This window comes from Gallus gallus, chromosome 2 (assembly GCF_016699485.2).
Source record: "Gallus gallus isolate bGalGal1 chromosome 2, bGalGal1.mat.broiler.GRCg7b, whole genome shotgun sequence".
Taxonomy (NCBI): domain Eukaryota; kingdom Metazoa; phylum Chordata; class Aves; order Galliformes; family Phasianidae; genus Gallus; species Gallus gallus.
This window is the reverse complement of record NC_052533.1, coordinates 98,133,851-98,155,886: the sequence shown is the minus strand read 5'-3', so window position 1 is coordinate 98,155,886 and position 22,036 is coordinate 98,133,851. Positions and strand designations below refer to the sequence as shown.

General features: G+C 43.3%; 2 protein-coding genes and 1 long non-coding RNA gene across 53 annotated transcripts in view; 1 reads left to right on the top strand and 2 right to left on the bottom strand.

Moving 5' to 3' along the window:
- The window catches only part of RALBP1 (ralA binding protein 1), a 31,157-nt gene extending 25,810 nt beyond the window's left edge, over positions 1 to 5,347 (top strand). For 8 of the 9 annotated variants that reach the window (XM_015282491.4, XM_040686529.2, XM_015282492.4 and 5 more), the window contains 6 exons: positions 312 to 473; positions 694 to 825; positions 2,022 to 2,129; positions 2,910 to 3,031; positions 3,411 to 3,534; positions 3,739 to 5,347. In XM_015282491.4, the coding sequence (XP_015137977.2) occupies positions 312 to 473; positions 694 to 825; positions 2,022 to 2,129; positions 2,910 to 3,031; positions 3,411 to 3,534; positions 3,739 to 4,002 (912 nt within the window). In that variant the 3' untranslated portion in view covers positions 4,003 to 5,347. The remainder of the gene's footprint in view (positions 1 to 311; positions 474 to 693; positions 826 to 2,021; positions 2,130 to 2,909; positions 3,032 to 3,410; positions 3,535 to 3,738) is intronic. The other variant, NM_001031575.2, reaches the window with a different exon arrangement.
- On the bottom strand, positions 3,127 to 6,075 carry LOC121109929. The gene is made up of 2 exons (XR_005855262.1): positions 5,577 to 6,075; positions 3,127 to 3,731 (listed from the first exon to the last, which is right to left on the bottom strand). It is a non-coding gene; the product is annotated as an uncharacterized LOC121109929 (long non-coding RNA).
- A 1,455-nt stretch (positions 6,076 to 7,530) lies between these two features.
- PPP4R1 (protein phosphatase 4 regulatory subunit 1) overlaps positions 7,531 to 22,036 on the bottom strand; it is a 60,452-nt gene continuing 45,946 nt past the window's right edge. For all 43 annotated transcript variants that reach the window (XM_046938054.1, XM_046938055.1, XM_046938056.1 and 40 more), the window contains 9 exons: positions 18,844 to 19,019; positions 16,681 to 16,776; positions 14,764 to 14,949; positions 13,237 to 13,398; positions 12,823 to 12,923; positions 11,634 to 11,754; positions 11,401 to 11,535; positions 10,143 to 10,284; positions 7,531 to 8,619 (listed from right to left, as the gene is read on the bottom strand). In XM_046938054.1, the coding sequence (XP_046794010.1) occupies positions 8,456 to 8,619; positions 10,143 to 10,284; positions 11,401 to 11,535; positions 11,634 to 11,754; positions 12,823 to 12,923; positions 13,237 to 13,398; positions 14,764 to 14,949; positions 16,681 to 16,776; positions 18,844 to 19,019 (1,283 nt within the window). In that variant the 3' untranslated portion in view covers positions 7,531 to 8,455. The remainder of the gene's footprint in view (positions 8,620 to 10,142; positions 10,285 to 11,400; positions 11,536 to 11,633; positions 11,755 to 12,822; positions 12,924 to 13,236; positions 13,399 to 14,763; positions 14,950 to 16,680; positions 16,777 to 18,843; positions 19,020 to 22,036) is intronic.

The following is a 22,036-nucleotide window of genomic DNA, read 5'->3' as shown; positions in this document are numbered from 1 at the left end:
TTACTGTGAGGGTGGTGAGACACTGGAACAGGTTGCACAGCGAGGTTGTGGATGCCCCCTCCCTGGAAGCATTGAAGGCCGGGCTGGATGGGGCTTTGAGCAACCTGGTCTAGAGGGAGGTGTCCCTGCCTATAGCAGGGGGTTGGAACTAGGTGATCTTAGAGGTCTCTTCCAACCCATACCATTCTATGTATTTGCGAGTGATGGAAGGCTGTTGCATTTCTGGAGAAAGATATTGTGCTTCACAGAAACAGATCATGTGAAGAAATCATCTTAACCAGTGTTCTCATCCCCCATGCCCTTCCTTTCAGATCAGCAACCGTGTCCTGTATGTATTTTTTACGCATGTTCAAGAGTTCTTTGGGAATGTGACCCTAAAACAGGTCACAAAACCTCTTCGTTGGTCAAATATGGCGACCATGCCAGCACTTCCAGAGACACAGGAAAGCATCAAAGAAGAAATCAGACGACAGGTCGGTGAATACTTCAGTTGTTCTGTTTAGTTTTGTCCTGGATTTGATAAGTCCAGCAGTACACTTTCATAAGAGTATAATTGTGTCACAGTTGTCCTGTTGTGGGATGCCCCATGCTTTGAAAAGCAGAACTCCACACCTATGGTCGTAAAGCCAATGCCATATTTTTTCCCCTGCTCTGACATACAAAGGACACTAACTGCCTTGGTAATGTTTCTAGGAGTTTCTACTGAACTGTTTACACCGAGACTTGCAGGCAGGGATAAAAGACTTATCCAAAGAAGAGAGACTCTGGGAGGTGCAAAGAATTTTAACAGCTCTTAAGAGGAAGCTAAGAGAAGCCAAGAGACAAGTGAGTAGCTTGCTATTTATTGCCCAAATGTAGATCACAGACGAAAATGAACAGAAGTATTTCTAACTGCAGCAATTCTTGCCCACGTTTCGTGACTGTCGGTTATTTGCTGCTCGTCCCCGTTTCTTGGGGTGCATCATTCAGCCTTACTGCCTGACCCAGTAGTTGGAAGCACCACAAATGTGAGGTGGTTCTATAACCGTGGATTGGGGAATTCTAATGCTCACAGATAGTGACAGGTATGGAATTTTGGTGCTCTGGGGGTTATAAGTTGGATTTAGAAAGCGTGGTTGCCACCAAAGCCTTTCATTATGCTTTCCTGCTCTGCACTGGACCTTTCTCTCTGCTCTGTGAATTTTAGCATGCAAATTGTAAAGAGAAACATCAAGTTACATTCTAGAATTAAATTTGCAGATTTCTGGTATTACCTACAGTACTCTTGAGGTGTGAAAGTGTAAGAATATCACTAAATTTTTAGGGAAAACTGGGCCATTAATGAGTGAGTTGATAGAGCTGTGACAGTTGTAAAAGCATTCCCCAGTGTACACAGAGAGACACAGATAGACCAGGGAGTGGGGGGTGTGTGTGTAGCATGGCTTAACAATGCTGTGGGCTCCATGGGAAAAAGAATCATTTGAGCCTTTACTGGAGCATAAGTTTAGTCTTTTCACTTGTATCCAGGCTGGTATGTTGTAGGTGGAGCAGATATCCCAATACTTACTATTCAGATGACTCAAAACAAAACGTCACAAGCTGTGAGAATGCAGGACAGTTAGACCAAACCCCTTTCAATCTTTTCAATGCAGTTTTTTATTTTCCATCTTAATTCCTAAATGGCTGAGGAGTGGCACCTTCACCCTCCAGCTGCTTTCAAAACAGTGCATGACTAAAACAACGTTTGACAGAGCTCGTGTCCACTCCATGCTTAACAGTGTGTTGTGGCCCAATGAAAGGGAGGACTGAAGGTTCAGGTAGATGAACTTAAGCAGCATTTTTTAAGCTGCCCTTTGTCCCAGAGCGCTGGGTAAGCAGTGAACGCAGGCATTTTGTTTTGCAAATGCTGAAATTACAAGCATTTTCCTGAAAACTTTTCAAAATAAGAGTTGATGGTTCTAAATTTGAAAAGAAGTCTTCGTAGCAGTGACTGATGAGTGGGGGAGGTGGCCTTTTCAAAACTGTCCTCTTTTCTCTGGCAGGAGTGTGAAACAAAGATTGCACAAGAAATCGCCAGCCTTTCCAAGGAGGATGTCTCTAAAGAAGAAATGAATGAGAACGAAGAAGTTATAAATATTCTACTTGCTCAGGTAGATGGCAAGCACGTGTCAGTTTGTATGCTGCATACTCGTGTTCTGCATCTGTCAGTTACTAAGCATGTATTTATTCCTTCTAATACAGTGGAAAACGTAAGGGGCATAAATGGGCCTCTCGCTCTCTCTCTTAAAATCCAAGGTTTGTTTGAGCACTAAATAAAGCAGGGAAAGCACGTGGACTGCAGGAGTGTGCCTGAAGCTGAGCAGGCTGCTGTTCAGGCAGAGAGGAGAGGGTGAGCAGCAACAACAAGTAGGCTTTGTTGTTCACGTGCTTAGAAAGCACTTCTGTGTCTGACCAGAGTGAGGACTTGTTAACTCTTTTCCTGCTGATCAAAGGAAATAAGGCAGCTCTTTTGGCATTCATGCCTGCCTTGGCTTGCCTCAGTAGCTTTGATCTTCCCTCTGCTGCACTTTTCTCTCACTATTAATCTTCAAAGACCTATTTTTGAATTTAGCTTCTCAGGGTTATCCCAGAGCTTTCCCCCATGATTTAAGGCAACAGGCGGCCGCACATCCAGATCTCGGTGTGTCATCCCCACAGCTGTTCAGCACAGCCATCACCTTGAGGATTCAGAACAGATATTGCTGGGTTCGAACCGAGAGTTGGGCTGAAGCCTTGCTGACTCAGTGCCAGGCAGGCACGCTAAGTACTACTGAAAGCAGTTCAGGGAACAGCATCGCCGCTTCCCAGGGCACAGCATTAGAATAATCCTCAGCGCATGTTCCCATAGAACATAAAGCCAAGGCTGTAAGTGAACTAATTGCTTGTTGCAGGAGAATGAGATTTTAACAGAGCAAGAAGAACTGCTGGCCATGGAGCAGTTTCTGCGGAGACAGATAGCCTCAGAGAAAGAAGAAATTGATCGCCTTCGCGCAGAAATAGCTGAAATACAAAGGTAAAAGGGAGCCTCAGCTCCCCAGCCAGGCATGCGCTCTGGGGAAAAGTAGCAAAACTAAACCACACTTAAAAGATCACTCTGTGCACATCAGCACGTTTGCAAGCTGATTCCTTTTATTGAAATCTCAGCATCTTTTCAACTTTCGGGATATTTTCTGTTAGTACAGCAATGAAGTTATGATCTAATGGGAGCTGGACCTTTGCACCACAAAAAAACATCCCCATAGGAAATCGTGCGTTTGTTAAATTAAACCAAAGCCTGATTTTGTTTTCAAAGCCACTTTAGATTATTCAGTGAACACGAGCAAACTTTATGTGCTCCAGTCCTGGCAAACTTGAGCAAGTGTTGTGATCTCAGCTTGTCGTTGCTCTTCCAGTCGCCAGCAGCATGGCCGGAGCGAAACAGAGGAGTATTCTTCGGAGAGTGAAAGTGAGAGTGAGGATGAGGAGGAGCTGCAGGTCATCCTGGAGGATTTGCAGAGGCAGAATGAGGAGCTGGAGGTAAGACAACTTGAACCTAGGATTAATGGGCACTCTGCCCCATAGGGGACGGATCGTTCTGTGTTGGTTGTGCTCCGTTTTTCAATTGCTGTTGCATGCAAGCCCGTGTCGCTGTATTAGCAGCAAAGCTGTGCTGTGTGTAGTGGCCTTCCCAAGGTACAGCCTGGCTGAGGAGCACTGACGTGTGTTTTCCTTACCTAAAAGATAAAGAACAATCACCTGAACCAAGCAATCCATGAGGAGCGAGAGGCCATCATTGAGCTGCGCGTGCAGCTCCGGCTGTTGCAGCGAGCCAAGTCAGAGCAGCAGGCGCAGGAGGAGGAGGAGGCGGAAAAGCGCGTGGGTGCTTCTCAGCAGCAAAGGGACGGGGCCCTGGAGACCAAAGCAGCCAAAGAGCAGCCAAAAGCGAGCAAGGAGCAGCAAGTGAAGCCATCGCCAAGCAAAGACAGGAAAGAAACTCCGATTTGATCAGGCTCCTTGGGTGTTTGTATAACATCAACCACCGTGTGCAAATCACTGACGTTTGGGTCAAACTGCACAAATGGTTGCTGGCTGTGTACATCCTGTAAAGAACTTTGTCTGCTAAGCCTGGAGACTGTCGTCTCTACTCCTTGTGGCTTCTGCTCATCAGACTCAGGTGAGTGCGGAGAGGCCAGAAGAGTTCTCCAGCTTCTATCAGATTATTTCAAGACTGGTTTCCTTCAGGTGATCTACAATAATTCCGTAACAGTTTTATTTTAAACCAAACCCATTATTTACATCCATCGGAGCAGAGCCGAAGGTCTCATTTTCAACACAAACGCACCAACACGTACTAATTATTTGCCCTGCGATTCTACTCATTCACCATTATTTCTGCTTATTAACCTCGTCACTTCTTGCTTGTGCCTTTGATACCTTTCTGATGCAGATTATATACGTGGGAGCTTTAAATTTATCCTGGGTTGGCTGAAACGGTGGGAGACTGTGGGGTATCATGTTTACCTGACATGCCCTTAAACTTCTTTTTTTTGTTTTAAGGTGTACTGAATAAATGTAAAACTTGACAGATGTTATTTATGTCTCTGTATGATGGAAACGTTCACCAAGAGCTGTTCCTGTGTGGCAGTGCAGCTGCTGCATCTGCTCACTCGCAAACCATCGTCACACCCACGGTGAGACAGGTCTGTGCTGCTGCCCTGCAGCCAAGCAGCGCGGTGTTCCTCCCTGAAGGAGCGGCACCAGCTGGAGGCACCGGGCCGGCAGCAGCCTTGGGTTGGCGTTGTAAGCCAGCCTGGTGGCTGCTTTATTTACTGCCTCCGCCACTCTGAAGCCTTCGGCCCCGCGGGCAGCTGAGGGCCGTTCCTGTTCCACACATACAACCTCTCCGTCAGCCCCCGGGCGGGCGCAGAGAGGTGCTCTTATTTCTTAATCGGGGTATTTATTTTCAGCACCTGTTGGACGTGGTTATAATTCTGTATCTATTGCACTGTTGTGAAGCATTGGCCATGATTTGATTTTGTACAAATAATGCTTTGATATGTTATAGAAAACTGCATAGTATTTTTTTAAGATTTGGAAAGAAGTTTATAAACACACAAAGCGGTCAGATGACAGCTGTTAAATAGAGCATTCTCCCTTGCCTTCGTTACGTACATTTTATATTTGCTGGCAATATTTAAACTTTTTTGTTGTTGTTTCTTTCACACTAATTCCTATTGAATTGTCACGGATTTTTCTAATGTTCTTCAGAAAAATCTCTTAATCTGGTTAACTTTTATTTTGTTAGGATTGTATTTATCAAGCAAATAAATTCAACAGCCATTTGAAAGGAGTTTTGAGGTTATCTGCTTCATAATGTACAATAGCCATAATGGACTGTATTTCTCTAATGCAGCCAACACTTCTTCTCCCCACGTAGCACCAGGACCTGCTACTGCCCAGACAGGTGCACAGGATGGTGAGGTTTTGCAGCCAAGAGTAGCAAAAGAAAGAACACAGATCTGAATCTGTCAGGAAGAGTTGACGAGGTTGTCATTTTTCAGCATGCAACTCAGCCTCACCCACAGCGGGGAGGATGTCAGTTGGAGTGAGCACAGTTCACCATCAGCAGAAAAAGCCCTCTGTGCTGTTGTTCACAACACGCTGCAGCAGCTGGAGGCAGCAGCACTGCAAGATGTTGCCGAGCTCACTTACTTCCTTGAAGTGGTCTCTCTCAATAAAGACCAAAAGAAAGCACAGCAAAATAGCATTAAGACAGAAATAGCCCAACTCTCCTTTAAGCCTTTGTTGTCATTTGATTCAAACCAAGCCTGCTGGGTTCCTTCTTTTAGGAGAACCTCAGATAATGAAAACTATCATCTCGTTTCTTTTGACAGTCAAACAGTGCAGCTCTCCTGTTCTTGGCAGCCTCTGCTTTTCACAGGTGGGATTTGGAACCACCTGTAGCGACTCCTTTAGAAATAGCTGGCATAAATATCACTGCCCTTCAGCAGAAATAGGTGACAGCATTTAAAGCAGACCATTTATGTCTGGAGAGCTGTGAGATGGTTAAAAACCTGTTTACTTACCTTTACTCACTTCACAGTGCAGTTCAGTCAGCTGGAAGTGGTCCAGCCTCACCTACAATCAAACCCTACAGCACTTCCATCATCTCAAGCTCTCATTTCTTCTGCTCCAAATCCTGTTCAGTAGAACTGAAAGGTAGAGTCCAAAAGCACCGATGGGAGGAAGTGACGTGACAGCCAGATCTACATTCAGACAGGAGGGCTGCCAGACCCATGCAAACGCCTGTTTTGGTTGGGCTGAAAGTTGCCTGCTGCTCCGCAGCCCTCAAGAGAACAGGATCTTACCCCCAAGAACAGGAATTTGTACAACAGCCCCGTGCTGTTCAAAATAGCCAACACTAATTTGGTATTTGGCCCGTGATGGCAGTGACAGAACTATGGTCCTGCTTTTGGGAAAGCTGGACTAACAGATGACAGTTTAGGAGCTACATCACTTTCTGCTCCATACGGAGCAAGAACAAGTGTAGATATGCAGCCTGAATCTTTCTTGAGGGGGAGGCATGGACCTCCAACAGTACTGAAGAAATACAGAACGAAGGGAAACAGCACCTGAAGGCCAATATCAGTTTTTCCAACTTAACTTAAAAGTGTCATATCTCTAAATGCTGGAGAATACCTGAAGGCAGCAGAGGTGCTTGGCTGTACTGGGTTAGTGCAACACCACATTACTGTGGCAGCAGAACAACCGTACATGACAAGGACAGGAAAAACCCAAAATAACCAAACCAAACCACACCACCACTCTTGCAACAAATCCAGGCTTCAAGGCAGGCAGAACTGACTCTTAACCAACTCCATGGTGGCACTCAGGAGTAAAACAGTGGGTTGCTGGGGAATAAATAGCAACTTCCTATTCAGTAGAGAGGAAAGTGCCAAAGAATTTGTTTTCCCAAAAAAACTAAGGGGGAAATAAGGAGACACCTCCCTGAGCTTAACCTGGCAGGGGATCAGGCACCCAACTGATAAACGTTCTGTCAAAATACATCAGGATAAGCTGCCACAGCCACCTCTACCTCTCCAGGAAAGTACACTTCTCACATTTGAGGTTGCACAGGCTGGAGGAAAAGGTGACCTAAGCAGGCTGCTCCTGAAGACACAGAAGTAGACACTGTATCACTCATCTCACAGGAGAGAAAAGAAAAGCAGCCAAAGGACAGCATGCACTTTAAGGGCAGCCTGGGCTTACAGTTTTAGGTCTGGACAGAAGTGGCTGTTTGGATTCACCTTGGCAAAGAATGACGTGGTTTCACACCAGAGCAGTGGGCTCCCCAAGCAAACATGGGCTTCTTGAGAGAGAACCTAGCAAAACCTCAACTGCATGACCAAAGTCACGATCCAAGGCCGTAGTACACGCCATCTCAAAGTACAAAATCCTTCCCCGTCATTAAGGAATCCCCTTTCTCCATACAGTCATCAGAGTAAGGAAACTGGGAAAAAAAATAGACACAAATTTTAAACTTATTCTTTTAATGTCTTAAAAAGGTCACAAGATTGCTTTCAATCTTATTATTAAATTTTATTTGGACAAGTAGAGAACAACTTGTATCACAACAGCTTTAAACAACATGATTAAAGACTGCAGCACTCCAAGGAGGCTCACAGATATGTACAGTAAATGAAGAAAAACGTTGCACCTCAGAGCTGATCACGATCAAGTTAAAAATACCTGACTTAAAGTATATGTGCTAATAAATTTCCTTTAGGTCATGACCAGCATGAAAATAATTAGGACACAGGTACTCAGCAAAGTTTTCTGCTAATGGGCACAGCAATATGCTGCATTTAAGGATTAAAATCAAATTCTAGTTTAGTGTTAGCACTGAGCCCTTAAGAGAAATCCAAATGTTTATCTTCCCCATTGACACACATGAAAGCTATTCCCACTTAAGGGTGGGCCCAGCTGCACACAGATCAAGTCCTTGAACGATAAAAACTCTGAGCGCTAATACTGGAGGTCTTACATCCCGGTACAAAGTTGCCTTTCCAGCCATTTCACCTATCAGTTGCTACAGAAAATACTTGCTAAGTTAACTCCTCAGGAGAAACAACGCAGGTCTCTGGAAATCACATCCTTTCTACACTGAAAATGATCTGCCAATTCAAGTTTTATTTGTTCAGGAAGACAGAAGATTTAAGGCTTCGGTGGCAAAAATAATCCTCTGAGCAGTGTTTTTTCTCAAGTCAAGCTGACATAAGTAGGTTTACATTTTCTTGACTTCAAATCCCTGGAATCAGGTTTAGATAACATCCACCTGTTCAATCTGGCAAGAAACGTCTCCTTCCAAAGAGGTTGTCCTCTATCAGCCATTTTAGAAGCACGAGGATGGTTTGTTTCAATTTTTGTGTTTTTAATTAGAGCAACATTCAGGAGATTTTTAATACGTTGATGAAGCAGTGCTCATGGCATCATCTGCTATTTTGGTACTGGCAGGGTGTATGCTTGCAAAATATTTGACATCGCTGTCATCGTCCATTTGAAGCGCCATAATTGTCTGCTCCACGGCTTCTTGATGAGAGTTGGCAGAGTTTAGAAAATACTCTGTAAGAGAAAAACGCAGAAGTCTTAGAGGAACGGAGGGCAGCAGGCACCTCAAGGCAAACCTCTGCATGCTGCCCACAGAGCTCAGAGTCTCAGGAGACAAACAGTGCACACGTGTGGTCAAAGTGCAATACCTGAGCAGGCCCACAGCACCGCTCGGAACAGAGCTATACGTTCATTTACAAAACAAAAATCATTCTGCATTTCAAATCAGAGTTTCCTTGACAGCACTGGTAAAAGTACAAGATTGATATGGCCCACCAATAAAAGAGCAGATTCCATGGGCAAAAAGGAGTAAATAGCACACACACACACACAGGACTTGGAAGGAGTGTGCCTGTATTAGTGATGGAGGGAAGGCATTACAAACCCACAGCCATGCCATTCATCTCACTGGCTGACTTGCCAAACAATTATCAAACAGAATAAAGATAATATTTAATAAGAGCGGAAGAAGCCCCGGTATTTGCCAGTTTTCACAAACTACACCACACAGGTTGCACAACAGCCACACTATTAGACGGTATGATGGGCTTGCACAGTGGCAATACAGAATGGAGTTACATGAACCAGGAGGGGAACACAAAAATATTGAGGACAACAACAAAAACCTCAACAGATTATGGAAACAGCAAGAAGAGCGGAAGCCTTGGCACACTTAGCACAGGATAACAAATTACTGCACATCAGCTGATCCACAGTAACTGCCTATGCTTACTCAGAGCCTCCAGCACACACACGACAGCTAGTGATAGCCTACTTCTCACTGAGTGGGCATCCTTTGCACTGTGCCTGAAACATATTGCATTTCAGTCACACCACTTCATGTTCCCAAAAGTCTCCTATGACAGAATGGCAGTCCTCGAGCCAGCGTATGTATTTTGAGGAAGAAAGTGACCAGAAATGAAGTAGTTCAAGTGCAGACGCTCTGCTGGTTTACAAAATGGTGTAATACTCTAATGCTATTTTCCATTACAGTACTTTGGAATGTGAGCACTGCTGCCTCTTCTGGCACTCTGCTGTGCGCTGGGGATCCCTTCCTAAGCACAGTCTGCAATTTGAACACAGCCATGTCCTACTTCCCCTAAATGGACACGAGAGAAACTTCCTTCTCATTGCTATCATAAAACATAAAAATAAACAGCAGCCATCTCTTTCACCCCAGTGAGAGAACAGATGTTAGATTTGCGTTGAAGGATTTTTTCCTTCAATCACACTTGCACATCGTTCATGCATACTTTCTGTACCCTCATTACCCTACAACCTGGCTCATTCAGGGAAAAAAGGGGCAGGAAAAACCATGAGCGTGACCTCATACTTTCCAGCATTACAGAACTATGGCTCTGATGACACAACAAGGCTTAAGGTTTATCTCAGTCAAGGTAACACCCCAACCCAAGGAGACTGGAAAAGCAACTGTGACCGACATTTGATGCTGTTTTGTCTTTCCCAGCTGGCTATAGGAAAGTGGAGGGACAAAAAGGCACGCAGACAGCCCACTACAACTATTTTTGACCACTAACCTTTCTCTAAAAGTGTTTGCTTTAATGTTTTTGCAAGCAGGACTCGAACGTTTGGAACCCTGTCAGATGCCAAGTGTAGTAAGTGTGGCAACAGATGCACAGCAAACTGGTCCATGGGCAGGCAGTCATCCTCACTGATAGTCTGGCAAGAAGACAGATGCAATTTCATTAGATTTCAGCACAGCGAAGACAAAATGCCAACACATAATCAGAACTGACAGATCTTATAACCTTCCTAGCATGAATACAGTGTGCAGCATTCACTGTGTTTTATAATATGATACAATATTTTCTAGCACAAAGTCACACACAGTGAACTAAATTAGGGCTGAGAAAACTCAGCTTTAGCTGGAAGCCCCTTCTATTTTGTAGGAAGTCTCTATCTTTTTATTTTTAAACACTAACATTTGAAATCGGGGGAAAAAAAGCAAAAGACATTCCCCTTTAAGAATGATTCTGTCTCTGTTGGAACTAGGTACCATATTAAAGTAAGAAGGGTTCATCACAATAAACATCCACTTATCCCAACACACGTCTCTAAATAAGCTCAAATCTCCAGCCCCAGATTTGACCAGTTCCTTCCAATATTTGAAGGGAGTGTATAAACAGCAGGAGGTACAACTGTTTACAAGGGTGGGGTAGTAGGACAAGGGGGATTGGTTTTAAACTAAGACAGGGGAGGTTTAGGTTGGATATTAGGAGGAAGTTTTTCACACAGGGTGGTGATGCACTGGAACAGGTTGCCCAAGGAGGCTGTGGATGCCCCATCCCTGGAGGCGTTCAAGGCCAGGCTGGATGTGGCTCTGGGCAGCCTGGGCTGGTGGTTTTGCTGTGAATACATTGTTTTCAACCAACTTGCATTAGCTGGCTAAGGAAGTACAGGCAGCTCTGAGCACTTCATATCTCAATGATAATCCCAAAGTGCCAGGCTGCTGCGGAATATTAAGAAAATCCCGATTTATGCTGAGGAAGGAAGAGTCCCAACTCAGGGATTCTTTTATTCAACGCTTGTTTGACATTCAAATTGACCTAACCTAAGCTAAAGATGCATGCAAGCTCCTGTATGGAGCAACATTGAAGGATGCAGCCATAAAAACTATTCCCTTGGCAACAGGATCTCAAACAACCAATCAACACCAATAGACATTTAAATACTTTCAGCTGCTTATTCCCCCTTCATTCTTCCTATCCAAATAATAGTAGTAATAATAATAATTATTTCAAACAAACTACACAAACAAGAACAAAGACATTTCACCTGGCAGATAAAGACAAAAGTTTGCCGGCCAGACCATTTGCGGCATCTACAGAACTTTTCAACAAGTTCATTCATGAGGTCTACCACAAACGTTGACGTTGAGGCCATGTACAGCTTCTTTACCATTTCACTAACCTAGAAGAAATACGGAAGAGATAAAAAATATATAAAAATTATTTCTGACCACCAACCCTGAGAAGTCTGATATCCTGAACTGACTTAGATTGCTTTACCAGCTTGTAAGAAATCCAGCGGACAGAAGACACTTTGTCTGCACAGAGGCTGAAAGCGATAGGTCGCAGGTAGTCATAGATGTCTCTGGCACTGTACAGATCCAGAAGTAAGATCAGCTGCCTACAAGATGGAAGAAAAACCAAAGAGGGTATTAGAATAGTAAGAAAGGTACTGATTGCTTATATTGATTACACTTGCCAGGGTGGTGACGCACTGGAACAGGTTGCCCAAGGAGGTTGTGGATGCCCCATTCCTGGAGGCATTCAAGGCCAGGCTGGATGTGGCTCTGGGCAGCCTGGGCTGGTGGTTGGTGACCCTGCACATAGCAGGGGGGTTGAAACTACATGATCATTGTGGTCCTTCTCAACCTAGGTCATTCTATGCTACGTAATACAATATAGCCATAATAAAGTTACTCAGAAGTAAAATCTTCAGCAACAGCTCTGTATTTTCCTTGTTTATTCTTTCACTGCTCATATAGTAGTAGAAACTCTTGATGCCCTTGACAGCACACACATTTCAGCCCTAGTTGAGTTTTGGCTTTTCGAATGTAATCCTGCATGCCCGGGCAACATTTCTAAACATCTTCTGTGCACCCTGTCCGAGTCTTCACCTCTTCTATAACCGTTTTGCATTCAGGCTCAGTCCTGAGTTTCCTTCTTAGCCAAGCGGAGCTCTTAATAAATCTTGTTCTTCTGAGCACCAGGACAGACCTTTCCTTCATTGGGAGGATGCTGTTCTTAAAAATACCTGCTTTCCTGAGCAACGTGGCCTTTTAGAACTGCCTCCCATAGGATCCCACCTACCAGGTCCATGAAGTAGCCAAAGTCATCTTACATGAAGTCTAGTACTCTGCTGCTTGCTTGCTCTAGATCTTTGTTTCGTGGTCATGAGCTCAGCCAACTCAGACTCAGCAACCTGAATTACTATAACACTGCTATGACCAAATCTGGCCCTTTTTCTAAACGAAACACCAATGCTTTCAACACAGTGATGAAAAGACATTCAACTTCAAACTGCTGTAAGTGATGCACAACTACAGGGAATTTTTATGCAAGGGAGACAAGTCGAAGAAGATAAAGACAATCCATTAATTGTAATTAGATGAAGAATGACGCTTTAAGACATTGGCCTTTATGATTTTGACATTTTTAAATACCCACAATAAGCACCCAGAAAACCACATACTCAGCCAGCTCTGCACGGAAACGCCAGTTCCTGCTGTTATCAGTCACTAAGAATTCCTGGAGCTGATAAAGATATTCTCTTCTTTTGTCCAGATGAAGAAGCTGTAAAAATAAATACAAATTTATATAATGAAATTTCGGTTACGAACATCCAGAGATGGAACAAGAGCTTTAAAATACAACTGATTAAACACTTAATTTGATTTTTAATAATTCATCTTTAGCAATAACGATGCTTTGCTGGGCTAAACTCTGTTATGCTTACGTCAATAAAATCCCATGGAGCATGATGAAATGCAATATTCTTTATGCATCCCCATAAAGAATTACACTGCTGTTACGTTAAATGAGTGCACACAAAGAAATCAAGCAAAAATGCATGATCTCACTGGGCCAAAAATGAACACCGACATACCTTTAGAAAGTCATGCAAGTGTTTAAGCACACCTATCCTGACTTCATCCAGGTCTTTTAGGAAGCCATTGAAGACAGGAACTAAATCCCCAGCTGTAAGTTGGTCTCCAAGGATGACGGCAAGTTCGTGTATAGAAAATGCTAGCGTCCGCCGAACTTTCCACTGAAATAAGTTGATAAATGAAAGAATAAATTTTATTGATGGATCAGATGAAGTGCTCTATTTTAACCTGGTGGTCAATATATTGGCTGGATCTCCAGAGAACAACAACACTTACAAATCCCAGAAAACTGATGAGGTGTCATTTCTTCCACCTGGATATCCAGGAGCCCAGTTTCAAATGCTTTTGCTTAGATCAGTCCTATACTACTGTTCTTTCACTCAAAATTTATGAAACAGATCATGAAAGACATCCCACAGTAGTTCAGCTGGGATCTTCTAGAATCATCGAATGGCTTGGGTTGGAAGGGACCCCCAAGGATCACCAAGTTCCAACCTTTATGGCTTCCCTACTAAGTAAAGATTCACCTACAGAGAGTACCTAGAAGTCCAAGGATCAGCAGAGCTTTTACTTAACCTAAATTGAGTAACTATTCAAATTGAGTGCTTTTAAAAGCTAAATAGCATCTCTTCTTTAGCACCTTCCAGTAAGCACGGGTACTGGTTTTTTTCATCCCAGTTTGGTGATTCAGTCTTAATTCGGATTAGAATGGCAATGAAACTCTGAACAGTGTTGAAGACAGGATAATGTATTTTTTTGCATGTTTTAAATTTATTAGCCGCTTGTTTTTAAAGGCTGCATAACAGTTTGGAAAATATGAGCAATGGCCGTGTATAAAATTACTCACTACGTACCACGAAGAATTGCGGCGCTGACATAGCCAGGCAGCAAGTTCAAGAGAGGTGAAGTAGTCTGAGAATGCTCAAAAAAAGTGAGCATCTCCAAAAAAGGAAGAAAGGGAGGACTGGGAAACAACTGCAAACCAACAGTAAAATGCACAGAACCACCTCCCCACCACCTAGCAACAAGGAAAACGCTGCTATTTCCAGGGTTTGTTTTTAAAACAGCAATGCTGCACTGTGATAGTGATGTTATCCCCTCATGACTAACTGAGCGCAGCATCTAAAGGCCACCAGATCGTGGCGTGAGGCTGACTCACTGAGCTCCAGACATGCCTGCAGGGACATGAGGCTGCTCGCACACAGCAGCACAACCCAGATTCTCTGACTGATGAGAATCCCAAGCACTGCCAAGAGATGTCAAAAGATCAGAGACCTTTCCTCACATTCCCAGTGGAGATCCATCTCCACAAATGCACTCTGTCCAACGGCCTCATATTCTTATTGCTTGAGAATCACACACTCCCAGCTTCATCTGATGTGTCAGTTATACTTCAACTCATTATTTGAATAGCTTGTATCAGTAACAGAGAGCTCCATTTAAAGAGCAGAGCAACCCAACAACCAGCAAACAAGAGAAACGATCATTATTCACGTTATTCTTTATTCGGAGCTTCCTGAGCTTACCTGCATGTCAGACGCCAGTGTCTCATAGGTATCCTTCAAGCAGTGCCAGTTCTGTCTGCCTAATGTAAGTGCCACACCCGGTAGGCTGTAGGCACAGTGTTTGGCAATCTCAGTATCAACAGTTTGTGCGCGAGACGGATCAGTCATTGATAAATACTGATCCAGCAAGGCTTGAGGTACAACATCCTACAGCAAGAAAAGGGGATTTATTTTCAACAAATCTTCATAAAGTTTATAAACATTCCACAGAACACTGAGAACATCACTTTTTCCACAACTATAGATAATTATTTAATGAAATCTTGCAATAAGAATGCAAAGGTTTTATATTTCATACAGAGTTTCACCAAAAATTCCAAAGAAATGACAACACATCTGGAGGCCATCAGAAAACACCGACCACTACAGCAGATGAGCAGCAGGTGGATCCCTGTCTACTTCAGCAAAGTAGGAGATTGAACAGACTACATTCTACCTTTCTTACACTCAGTCTCCCAGGCTGTGCAAATTGCCTGTTTTGACTCATCCATAAAACAAGCAAAAGAGCAAACTACAAGACTTGCTTCAAAAATTGTTTTCCTGTTCCTCTCAACAGCTTGTCTTTTGGGGGAAGGGAGGGCAGAGAGCCAAATTAATGTGCTGTGGTTGGAAGGAAGTAGGGGCACAGTCTAGAGTGTTCAGTACTGCCTCCCCTCAGTAGTCATCCTGAAGGAGAAGGCTTTTCTACAGACCAAAAGATCTCTGGTGAAGACCAATTTTTCTCCCTCCACTGAGAAATTAAACTTTTGCGAACACCTCTTTGCGTTGACTTTGCTCCAGCTGTTATCACTTCATCTCAGGCACCCATCTTGCCCAATGGGGTGTACAAGAATACCTCCCTACCATACAGCTGTTGAATAGCTCAGCTTACAGATGCGGTAGGAGGGTCCCACTCAAACAACCGTAGTTCTGCAGGGATGCACGCATTATACTGAACTAAGAAACAGTAAAAATTCTTTCCCTTTAAGAAAAAAATGACAGAGACAGCTTGACTTTAATGAAACACTTTCACACTTTTTCTTCCAAAAGCTGTCGTGGGGTGGGGGTGGTTCCACTCAAAACATTTAAAAAGCCCTGTTTCCTCAATAACCTTATTTCTATTACAGACTAGTTTCCATAGGAAATTCAACTTGAACCTGAAAGATCTATGAGAGCTGTTCTCACATCACAAAACTCTGTCATGTCTTATATGTAATTAAAACAGAAGCAAATGAGTTAAGCCGTTATCTCTGGAAACACTGAGTATTTTAAAATTGGTTGTTTTAGAGGTTTGCCATATTTTATAGAGATTTTATTACGTCATAAATGACTGAGTGAAGGAGTCTGCATGAGATTGACAGCACAAAAAAGATCTCTATATTTAGACAAAGTTGCCACTTATGTGACAGAATCACAGATCACAGAATGGCCTGGGCTGGAAGGGACCTCAAGAGCCATGAACCTCCACATTTGATACTAGACCAGGCTGCCCAGGGCCCCAGTCAACCTGGCCTCGAACACCTCCAGGGATGAGGCATCCACCACCTCTCTGGGCAGCCTGTTCCAGCACTTCACCACTCTCACATTAAAGAACTTTTAACCCCCGACATCCGACCGAAATCTTCCCTCCTTCAACTTAAAACCATCTTCCCTTGTCCTGCTATTATCTATCCTTTCAAAGAGTTGACACCCCTCCTGTTTATAGGCTCCCTTCAGGTACTGAAAGGCTGCCATTAGGTCCCCCCACAGCCTTCTCTTCTCCAGGCTGAACAAGCCCAGCTCCCTCAGCCTGTCTTCACAGGGGAGGTGGTCCAGCCCTTTGACCACCTTAGAGGCCCTCCTCTGGACCCTCTCCAACAGCTCTCTGTCTTTCTGACATAGGTAAGAGCAGAAGTTTACCTGTACTTTGGATTTTCTTTCTTCTTCAGGGCTGAAACTACTATTGGTGCTCAAATCTGAATCATTATGAATATAGTGAAGCGAGGAATCCATATTCTATTAAAAAAAACAGAAAAAGAAAGAAGTCACACAAAACACATGCACGTATTGAACAAAAACATCAACACCAGGAAGCGCTGCCCTCACCTCAGGGCCTTTTTCTGAGATTAAAGGAATATATGTCTTAATATCAAATACAATTTTGCTACAGCCTGAAATCAAAAGGCGCATTAGATGAATGTTTCTGCTTTAAATTCTAAAGCAAAGCTTCTCTTAGTTTGCTCCATTTTGGTTCTTATGGAATGAAAATCACAGAAGAGGAATACTTCTGAGACTGCGTTAAGGAATATGTAAGTAACATGTGGGTCACACCACTGGAGTTCTCCAAATACAATGGACTTTGCATCATCAGCATGTGAATTTCAAGAAGCATGTAATGAATGTTTGGAAAGGAGATCTGATCTTTTTGCCAGATATGTTCCAAAGTATCTATGCACAAACACTGCAGGGTGAGCTCTCAGGGTCAACATAAGCTCCAAGAGCAGCCTGCTTTGTAAACTCTTCAGATCAGTTTGACAATGAGAATTTTCAAGCAAAGAACCGTAAACTTCTTCACAAAAGCCTCTTACGTGACATCTGCTTTTCCTACAGAGTGACAAGAGCTCCGTCCTATACAGTGGCTTGCACACAAAGCCTATAGCACCAGGACGAGCATTGCTGGTGCCTCCTAACAGAGCAGGGGCCAGCCTAGGGGGTCAAATTTGAGCTCCTTCTCCTCCTGGCACCCCCCCACTTCTCTGTTGTGCCAGGCAGAGATGGGCAAACTTTATCCCAGTTTCCTTTCTTTTTCTTTTCCTCCTCTTCTCCTTCCTCCAACCAAAAAGAGGGGACTCCCACATTCATCCACTGCAAAAATGAGTTGAGGGACTTCTTGAAGCTTACGTTTGTTTATTGAGCCTTATAGGGAGTATACAACCTAAAGGAAAGCAGAATGGTTGTCCTAAACAGGGCACCTCACGTTCAACAAACTGGCTGTACCTACGTACCAAAGACTCATCTGTTCTCCCTTATCACATCTTTTTGCCTATTTAAATCGAAAAAAAAAAGAAACCCCTTTAACATGTGGCATTCACCCCTTCAGAAACCCACCCAGCTGCAGAAGGACAAGCAAAGTTTGATTTTGCTTTGTCTGAAAAACTGTGATGGCTGTTTTCAAATACAGATTACAGTAGCCTGATTTTTCTAAAGCTTCTATTCCCATATTGACTGGCTACGAAAAATACAAAAAAAATATTAGCTACAAAAATCAAAATAATAAAAACCAACCACCTGCAAAAAATCAGAGCACTCTTCGCTGCTAGAAGCAACAGACCCCTTGCTCAACACATCACAGCATGATTCCCAAATTCTAGGTCACCTCTTTGATATCCTTGCACTGGTAAAATGAGTCCTTGATTTGGTGCCAGTAACAAACAAGGAACTGACAGATGAAGAGCATCCTTTTAGAGAGTAAAATCGAAACGCATATAAACAACATATATAAAAAAATGTGACAAGCTTTCTGTCAGCACCATATTCCATACAGAAATAAAACTTACCTCTGGGCAAACACAACTCTCATTATCCCCCAAAATTAGAAGGACAGAGGATGCATTTGCTCTATCATTTTATAGGTTAGCATCAAAAAAGTGACAACAATTGATGCTACGGTAAAGAAGCAAATAAAGCACAACATCAGGAGTTGGTGGCAGGTTGATTTCTGTTCTTTTAAGAAATCAAAACACGTTTCTAATGTTCCATTATGACTGTGTAGAATTATAAGCAGCAGTATCCAAATAAATGCCACGTTCCTCCACTCCCTGAATGCTTTTGGGCTACACAGTCCAACAGCTTAGATAAAACAACTATCAAAACTAAAAATATCCCAACAAACTCATTTTATTTTAGTAGCTGGGGTTTCAATATCAGTCAACAAAACCAAGCATCACCCTAGCCAAAGTAAGAAGCATTTAATGGCAATTACTGCACAAAAACAAAACACAGCTCTATTACTGGAGCCATGGAAATCTGCTGGGGGATGGGGGGTGCGAGAGGGAGAGGAAGAGCCCAAAACTCACTTCTTACCTCAACAGTGTCACCAATTAAAGGCACAATATCACTCAGTATAGGCTTAAAATTTTGCTGGTCACTGCTGGTTAGTTCAGTCTGAGAGTCTGTTCCCTTGCCAACGCTGGCCACTGTCTCTTCCTGAGGATTCAAACTGGATGCTCTGAGTGCAGCAGACAACACCTCCACTTGTGCTGCAGCATATGAAAGAGAAAAGGATGAGAGACTGATCCGCAACAAACCTAGCAAGGCCACAGTTAACTTTCAGATGTTGGCTTAATCGAGGAACAGCAGAAGAACCACGCAGTAATGCCTCAGAGTTCATGGGAAGTAATGTCTCAGAAGGAAGACTGGAAGGGAATCTGCCAGTTAAAAAACCCAAAGCTCTTGTTGAGCAATGCTCGCTGGGTACAGCTTGACTAAGCAGACTCATAATCTTACCTGCAAGCAGCCCAGCATTCAGTGGTGACTGGTGTACTCTGCCTTCTCTCCTCCACCTCCTGACCCATTAAATGTACCCAGCTATCCAGAAGCCATGCTCATTGTAGACAAAAGGTTTTCCCAAGGTTACTTAAACACTATGCCCGCTTTGAAATTAAACAACAAACCATACATTTGTATTCAAACTCAGTATGCCACATCAAGTTACAGAATCTGAATGTTGGATAGCTACAGGAATTCGACAAAGAAAACTGGACTCGTTTGTATTGACAGGAGTTCTGTTCTATGCTATGTATTCATTACAAGAAACAAAATTGTAACTCAATGCAATCTGAGCTAGCAAAAAATTGTAAAACACACAGAGGTTCCCTGGTTTCTGGATGAGGTCTGATAAGCAGAAGGTAATTCTTTTCATTATGCTCTGTACCTGTGTAAAATTTCTAAGAACCGCAAGATTTTCTTACTGTAAAACTACTTCAATTCAACTCAACAGGAAAAAACCCCCCATACAACAGAAACTTACAAACAAAACCACTAATAACGCCACCAAAAGAACAAAACTATTTTCTAACAGCATTTTACATCCATAATCACAGCGCAGTATTAGGAATTTGACAGTACAATTGCTAAGATTAACAAAAGCTTGCTGTGACTTTACTGTTCAAGTGTCATTACAATGACGATAAACCTCAGCGCTTCAGAGCCCATGAAGATTAACAAGATGAAGGAGGTTGGTAAATTTCTCCAAAATGCAACAAACATACAAACAAAATAACCCACTCATCCTAAAAATATGCAGAATGGGCGATCATTTCAAAAATCATTTCAAATGCCAAATCCCACAGACTTCACTGATCACCAAGCGCCTTTCTGTTTCTTCAAGCGCTCCTCCATGGCTCCTGTTGCCAAGGGCCCTGTCTTGTCTGTTGGGACAGGACAAGAGGAAATGGTTTCAAACTAAAACAAGTGAGGTTGTGAGGTTTAGATCGGATAGAAGAAACAAGCTTTTTACAACAAGGCTAATGAAGCAACAGAACAGGTTGCCCTCCTCATCCACGGAGACATGCAGGGTCAGGCTGGACAGGGCTCTGGGCAACCTGATCTGCTGTAGGTGTCCCTGTTCATTGGAAGGTGAATTATCTAAAGATGATAAACATCTTAAGGTCTTAGCTAAGAAGAAAAAGCTAAATCCAGCCACTATGGAGGACTGGAGAATGATGGAGTGCTTGATGGAGTACAGCAGGAAGAGAAAGAGAAGTCTGCACACGCACACAACTCTAGATGGCTGCTTGAAGATCTTCAAACACAAACTGTGTCCTGAGGAGTGGCCTTCACTGCTGGGGCACGTTCTTTCATGACGCCATCGCACGCCACACGGTAAGGCCTCGGAGTTCATGGGAAGTAAGGTTGTAGGGGGAAGAGTGGAAGGGAATCTGTTGTCTAACCAACTTTCAACACTACCTTCAGGAAAAATTTGAGTTCAAAGGTCAGCTTTCTGCAAAACACAGGGACCACATGTGGCACTGTTCAGACAAAGTCGGTGCTTACAGGATCTTAAACCATCCACCAATCAACTCTTTCTTCCTCTGACTTTTGCTTCCAGCAGGAAGTATTTTTCAGAAGGGAACTGTTTAATCTTGCGTACCATACCCACATCCTAAAATAACCAGCACAACCCTTAAATTCAAAACCACTCTTTACCTGGCCTTATTAATTTCTCAGAACTTTCTGCCCTTCCTATAGGCCGTACTGCTGTTTTGTTTCTCCTGATGCTTCGCCAGAAGACGTGGATATTTCTCAGTGGCACTCTCGCTTTTTTCTGAAGGATCTGTTTCCCTCACATTCACTTCTTGCTGGCAAGCAAAAGTTACAGGCTGCCCTAGCAGATACAGTAATGCAAGTAACTAAGGAAACAGCCTGTAACATCCCAGCAACAGCGACTCAGAGTTGAAGACTGCTATAGTAAATAAAACATTAAAACAAAGAGAAGTTTCTTCTCCTTACCTTCTGTTCCATCAACAATGTACTTAACCGTCAGCATAGCTGGTGGCCTAACATATAAACATAGGTTTTTATATGAGAGTGGGGTCTACTGATGTAACACACACGGGCTGGTTTTTCCATATTAGGTCTCCATTTGGGAACGCACGCTGCGGCTGGCATAAGCCACAGCCGGCCCCAGTAACCTGCAGGTCAAGCTCTTCATCTCCCACCAAATAACAATTAGAAAACCTGACATTATACCATCAAACACTCCCTGTGTAGAACACAAAGGGATTAGTAAAGCTCAAGACAACGTCCCTGGAAAAAGAAAGAAAGATAGAAAGTACATGGGGAAAGAAAAACAGCTTCTGAAGTCACTGAAGACAGCAGCAGCCTCAAAGAACTAGAAAAAAGTGACCCGAATAAAGACCTCACACTGATTTTAAAAGAGCTGGCATGCTCCAGAGGGATGTGCAGGTTTCCATCTCCCAGTTTGTGAGACCTCAGGATGTCTGGCCAGTGGACTGGAGAGGTCACATTAACAGGAATTACACACCACCGCCTTGCATTGCACATCGGATAGCAGAACTAACCAAGCTAGAGTTTGTCTGCAAGAAAACAGGCTATTCTATCTCAGTTACTGACTGCTCAGCTACCTATTGCTCAGATGTAACGCTTTGGTAACAAGTTAGTTCTGGAAAGAAAGCCTCAGGGTAAGGATCTGGGGGAGTGAGATTCAGTTAAAGCAGTTCACCATGAGGTCATGAAAAAAAAAAAAAATATATAT